Source organism: Sardina pilchardus, chromosome 23 (assembly GCF_963854185.1).
Source record: "Sardina pilchardus chromosome 23, fSarPil1.1, whole genome shotgun sequence".
In the NCBI taxonomy this organism is placed as follows: Eukaryota; Metazoa; Chordata; class Actinopteri; order Clupeiformes; family Clupeidae; genus Sardina; species Sardina pilchardus.
The window spans coordinates 791,506-797,505 of record NC_085016.1 but is presented as its reverse complement, the minus strand read 5'-3'; the positions used below and the strand labels follow the sequence as shown (position 1 = coordinate 797,505).

General features: G+C 45.5%; 1 protein-coding gene across 1 annotated transcript; it reads right to left on the bottom strand.

The window, feature by feature from the left end:
• grpr (gastrin-releasing peptide receptor) lies at nt 1-5,855 on the bottom strand. The gene is made up of 3 exons (XM_062528530.1): nt 5,320-5,855; nt 3,182-3,527; nt 1-408 (listed from the first exon to the last, which is right to left on the bottom strand). The coding sequence occupies exons 1-3, from the start codon at nt 5,742-5,744 to the stop codon at nt 1-3; spliced, it is 1,179 nt and encodes a 392-aa protein (XP_062384514.1). The 5' UTR covers nt 5,745-5,855.
• Nucleotides 5,856-6,000: the final 145 nt, after the last annotated feature.

Here is a 6,000-nt window from a genome sequence, read left to right as displayed (position 1 = left end):
TCAAGGGCCGCCCTCGCGAGAGCTGTGGTTGCCGTTGACGATGCTGAAGCTGGCGAGCGAGTGGTTGGTGCTCTTGAGCGATGTCATGCGCGTGTTGTTGTTGCGTCCGGCGCTCTGCGAGCGCGGGGTCATCAGCCGGCGTGGGGCCGGACAGCAGCAGCACAGCTGCTTGTTGAACTGCTTCTGGAAGCTCTTGCTGAGCAGGTAGAGGGCGAAGGGGTTGACGCAGGAGTTGGTGAAGGCCAGGACGCGCGCCGTCACGATGGCCACATAGTGAGCCGTGGAGGTGTCCGCCTCCGAGTAATGGTAGCAGCGGTACAGGTAGAGCACATGACTCGGCAGCCAGCAGACGGCAAACAGGCCCACGAACACCAGCACCGTCTTGGCCAGCCTCTTGCGGGACTCGATCTGTGAGGTCAAGTCAACGTTATTTATACAGTATAGCACATTCCATACACAGAGGCCATTCAGTGTGCTTTACATAAACACAAGCAAACAGGAGGAGCTAATAAAAGCACTAAGGGCCATTTAATTACCTCAGTTTTTTCTTTGTTCAACTGAAGAAAATGTTGAGACATCCAGCAGTTGATCTTGTCAATACACTGACAAAGAGGTTCAAGGGAACCATAGTCATTAGGCGATAAATTGTATTTAATGGCTTGTCCAAGTGGAGCATTTAGAGGTTGAATAATAGTGGCCCCAAGATCGACCCCTGGGGAACACCACAGGTCAAGGACATTAGTGTTGAGGTGCATCTGCCAACGGCAACAAACAAACTCCTTTCTTGTAGATACCATTTGACCCAATTGATGCCTTTACCTGAAAGTCCTACCGAGTGCTCTAGTCAGTGATAGGAAGGTGGTTGGTTGATTAAAGGCTATTTTGTCAATCATTTTGCCAATAAAAAGAGCTGAGGGGACAGGATGTTCAGCCTGAGCCTCAAAGTTGGCAAAGTTACCAGGGTGAAAACTGGGTAAGGATTAAGGGTTAAGGGCTAGGGTTAGTTAGGTTATGGGTAATGGTAAAGGGTTAGGGTTTGGGTTAAGTATTAGGGTTAGTTAGGGTCAGGGTTAAGTTGATAGGGTTACGGTTACAGGTTGGTAAAGTTACCAGGGTGACTCAAAGAACAGTGAGGTTTGCAGCAAACACTAGCTTGCCTATATTTAGAGTATGTTTTTTTTGAAGAGCACTCAACCACATATGAAATTGCTGTTAGTCTGAAAAACAATTTATTTTCTTAATGCATCCATCATGAAGACCACTCAGACCTATAATACAATGTGTGTTCAAATGATCACACGGTTCCAGAGCTCTTTTGTCATCTCCAAATGGATCCTCACACGCTAGGATTTGGCAGCACTCTGTTGGGGTAATGACAGATGATGTCTTTGTGCTTTGTGTATTATTTTAGCTTCGGCAGTGGTGCAGCAACACTTAGTGCTAGCTGTGTATCCCTAAAATGGGTGTGTGTAATATGCAACCAATTAGGTCCCATCAGCAGCCGTGGGGTTTTTTTGGGTGACCACTCTTCCCTAGACCGCCCACATGAGAGCTTTTCAAAGAACACAAAGAACTTTTCCTCTTCATGAACTCTAGCCTATGCCTGTACACAGCACACATAGCTAAGACCAATCAACCAATCATATCCCATCTCTGCTCAACCAACTGGCCGTCTGGATTCTAAAACTACTATACAAGTTCAAGGCCCTATGTACCTCTGAGAGATTAGTTTCTTCTTGCCTTCTCACTTGTCCTCAACAGAAGGTCTACTTTCTAATCTATATATGACAGGAACGTCTGTCTGTGTGTGTGTCTGTCTGTTCTTCGCTTATCTGTCGAACAGTTAGTCTGATTGATTTCAAACTTGACAGGTGTCAAGACAGATATTGTTTAATACATCATAAAAAGAAGCACACATCCACTCTCACAAAGCACAGTGCAGGACCAGAGACAGAGGGAGTGAGTGGAGTTTTGTCAACACTAACTCTGTGCTCTCACAGACGCGTCTACAAGCCTCAAGCCTCGCGGACACCATCGCCAACACGAGAGTGGCGCACTCTGCTTTCCACATTCAATTACATAGACAACATGATCTCAATGCAGCCCCGTTGAACTCTGCCGCCACCGCTGCTGGTGTGCAGAGTTGTATTGAGAATAATATCGTCTAAGTAAACAAATGTTGAAAGTGGACTCTTTTTGTTGCTTGTCTCCGCATCACTTCACACTGATCTTTGCTCATGACAGTACTGAAACCAAGTGGACACACAGCTGTCCACCCAAACTCGGGCCAGTGGTAACAGGGCACACAAATAGGCTGAAAAAAGGTCAGAAACACTCAGTGGAATTGGGCTTTAAACAATCGGCAGGAGAAAGGCCAGACTAATCAAATGGAGAAAGTCTAGACTAATCAAACACTATTCAAATGAATGTCAGAAATGCTATAAACGTGATCAACTAACGTTCTCCAGAATGCCCTTGGATGAAAGAGCTTAAGGCTGACTACACGGAAGACTGTAGGGTAAAAGTATCATCATAACCTGAGCTCCATAAGATAGTTCTAGACTACAGGTAAGACCTTAAACCAATGGTCCCCAAAGCAGCCCCCAACACATGTCTCCATCAAGCACGCATGAGCATCCAACACCACCTACACCAACGGTACATGTATTATCAATGACATGAGCTCCAACACCACCTACACCAACGGTAAATGTGTTATCAATGACATGAGCTCCAACACCACCTACACCACTGGTGAATGTATTATCAATGACATGAGCTCCCTGGGATCCAAGCCCAACTTCGCTTCCTCACCTGCACCTGTCTCCTCACATGAACGTTATCCTCCTTCTGACATGAACATTATCCTCCATCTCACCTGTCCTATGACATGGACATTATCCTCCATCTCACCTAAACATTATCCTCCATCTCACCTAAACATTATCCTCCATCTCACCTGTCTTCTGACATGAACATTATCCTCCATCTCACCTGTATCTCCTCACATGAACATTATCCTCCATCTCACCTGAACATTATCCTCCATCTCACATGAACATTATCCTCCATCTCACATGAACATTATCCTCCATCTCACCTGAACATTATCCTCCATCTCACCTGAACATTATCCTCCATCTCACCTGTCTTCTGACATGAACATTATGCTCCATCTCACCTGTCTTCTGACATGAACGTTTCCCTCCACCGGCATCTCCGACGTGCTCCGTATGAGGCTGCGGGCGATGAAGAAGTAGTAGATGGAGATGATGAGGAGCGGTATGACGTAGAAGATGAGGAAGGAGGCCATGGAGTGGATCTTGGGGTGCAGGTCCTCCCCCTGAGGGTAGGGGGCGCAGGTGACCAAGGTGTGGTTGCTCCTGGCGATGGGGAAGGCGTGCAGGTCAGAGAAGACAGCCTCTGGGATGGCCAGGGTCATGGACAACAGCCAGATCATGGCGGCACGAAGGCAGATCTTGGCATGAGACGTCTGGGCATCCATTGGTCTGACGATGGCCTTGTATCTGACAAAACATTGAACAGTTTCTCAGTGTTTTTTTTCTTCATTTTTGTGCTGAAGAAAATAAACATGCAGCCATTTCAAACGGTACATATTACAGCTAACATGTCTGTCTGAGAGGCCCTGCACACTCTCCATGTCTACGTCCTGTGCTCTCTGGAACAGAGTGATTGTGCCCGTGGATGAATTACTTGACAATGCTTGTGTGCAGTCACAGAGCCAATGACCACATGGAAGCAAGCCGTAATCACACTTGAGATGACCTTTCTCTTACTCCAGTATCAGACTTCTCAGATAACCTTTTCCTTACTTCACTATCAGAGTTCTCACTTTCAAAATGATGCAGTAAGGGATAGCTTGATCATGTTGGAGTAGAAAAATGGCGGCAGGGGGATCAAATTCTTTATTGGAACTTGGGTATTTCCAGCAGTTTGCTGCAGTCAAATTCATAGGATTAAGAATAAGAATGAGAATGAGAAGAAGAATAAGATGTAATTTATTCTCAGAGGACCGTTTGGGGAGATTAGTTTGCCACTGCCACAATGTCTGATGGGGTGGTGGGGGGTGATGCAGACTGACTGACTCACTGGCACTTCAAACGTAGCGCAAAAGAAGCCACATCCATCATCCATCATCCATCCATCCATCCATCTATCCATCCATCCATCATCCATTCATTAATAGCACAGCTGAAGACTGTCACTCAAAGGGCCACTGAATTTAAATGTTTCTACTTTCTGAAAATAAATAATAAATGATCATATTTTACTTTTTCAAAAAGGAACAGTTAGAGTGTATGGAAGTATATGTTCAGTAAGACTAAAGAATTATTACTGCACATCAGAAAAGCATTCGAAATGTGTGGTTGTAGGCTACAGTAAGTGTCTCGTAATGTTGCAGTTAAATCATATGAATAGGCTGCTACTTAGTGTAATGCCCTGAATGTATTGGTAATATCAGTGGTTAAATTATAGGCTGCTACTCAGCACGTAATCAGTGTTGGTAGCTAATAATCATAATAGGCTGCTCAGAACATCCTCAGTGTTGGTAATGAATAGGCTGCTCAGAACATCCTCAGTGTTGGTAATGAATAGGCTGCTCAGAACATCCTCAGTGTTGGTAGCTAATAATCATAATAGGCTGCTACTCAGAACATCCTCAGTGTTGGTAGCTAATAATCATAATAGGCTGCTACTCAGAACATCCTCAGTGTTGGTAGCTAATAATCATAATAGGCTGCTACTCAGAACATCCTCAGTGTTGGTCGCGGCCGCTGTGGAGGTCCCACTGTGTGCGGAGTCCTGCTGGCGCTACTATCCATTTCACATGATGACAGCACAGCGTGCTCCAGCTGAGCACGGCCATGAGATGGCCTTCTTCACCTCTAATTAAGGACGACATCTTCACCTCTAATTAAGGACTACATTAATTAATACTCCTGTACGTCTGGTTAAGGGCTCCTTTTCATTAAAGATCAATTTGGCCCGTTTCTATAAGTAGGCTCGCTCCCATCTGAGCGTCACAGGCCATACATTGCAAGTAGCCTAAAGCAGAGTATAGTGGTTATTTGATATGATATGCATGACAATTGTTCTCGTCTTTTAACAGCTTTAATCGATCCACACGATGCTCAACTTGTCTACTAAACTAATTGTATGCTATACAAAAATCCTGACATTTGATAAAGTGTGTTGAACAGACTGAAATTAACATTTAGCTCAATATTGTTCACAAAAGCTTGAAGATTCAGTTTCATGATTGACAGTCTTTCCGCGTGTCCACCATGTCTCTCTTACCTGTCAGCGGACAGCGCCGTGAGCGTGAAGACCGACACCCCCACGGAGGTGAGCTGAATGAACGGAATAAGCTTACAGCCGAGTCTACCGAACAGCCACTCGTCCGCCAAGAACCGGGCAGCATCCACCGGAGCACAGGTGACGAGCAGAATCAAGTCACCCAGCGCAAGACTTGACATGAGAAGATTCGGTATGTTTCTCATGGATTTCACCGTGCAGAACGTCCGGATGAGTGTGACATTTCCAATCAAACCAATGACGATAATAAGAGCGTAAACGGTGGCAACTGCAATCCCAGTGTTCGGATGCCACGCGGAGTTATCAGGGCCGCCGGTGAGATTTCCATCTGCTGAAGATGCAGTAGCGGACATGTTGACAACCTCTTGAAAACTTACTGTATGTTCTTCGGACATCGTTTTGGTCATATCACATCTGAAGTAGAAGGTCCGTCATTTTCTCTGTGCGCTGAAAGTTGTCGTGTTAGACCAAATACTTTGATGCCGACGAACAACTAAATTGGTTCAACAAACATTAACGCAAACAACACGTACAACTGCAATCTTTTTTATCTAAAAGTTATTTTCGCTTCTGCTCTTTGCCTCTCCAGCCTGCGTTCCCACCGCGCATCCTCGTGGTATGGAATGGAGAGGACCGACGGCGCGTTCTCGGCGCGTGTGTGTG

What these genes read in the sequence shown, in the direction of transcription:
- grpr (XM_062528530.1), bottom strand. Translation starts at nt 5,744, where the DNA reads ATGACCAAAACGATGTCCGAAGAACATACAGTAAGTTTTCAAGAGGTT. An exon ending in ACGGCGCTGTCCGCTGACAG is followed by an intron (nt 3,528 to 5,319) that starts GTAAGAGAGACA and finishes ATGTTTTGTCAG; the next exon opens with ATACAAGGCCATCGTCAGAC. An exon ending in ACGTTCATGTCAGAAGACAG is followed by an intron (nt 409 to 3,181) that starts GTGAGATGGAGC and finishes TTGACCTCACAG; the next exon opens with ATCGAGTCCCGCAAGAGGCT.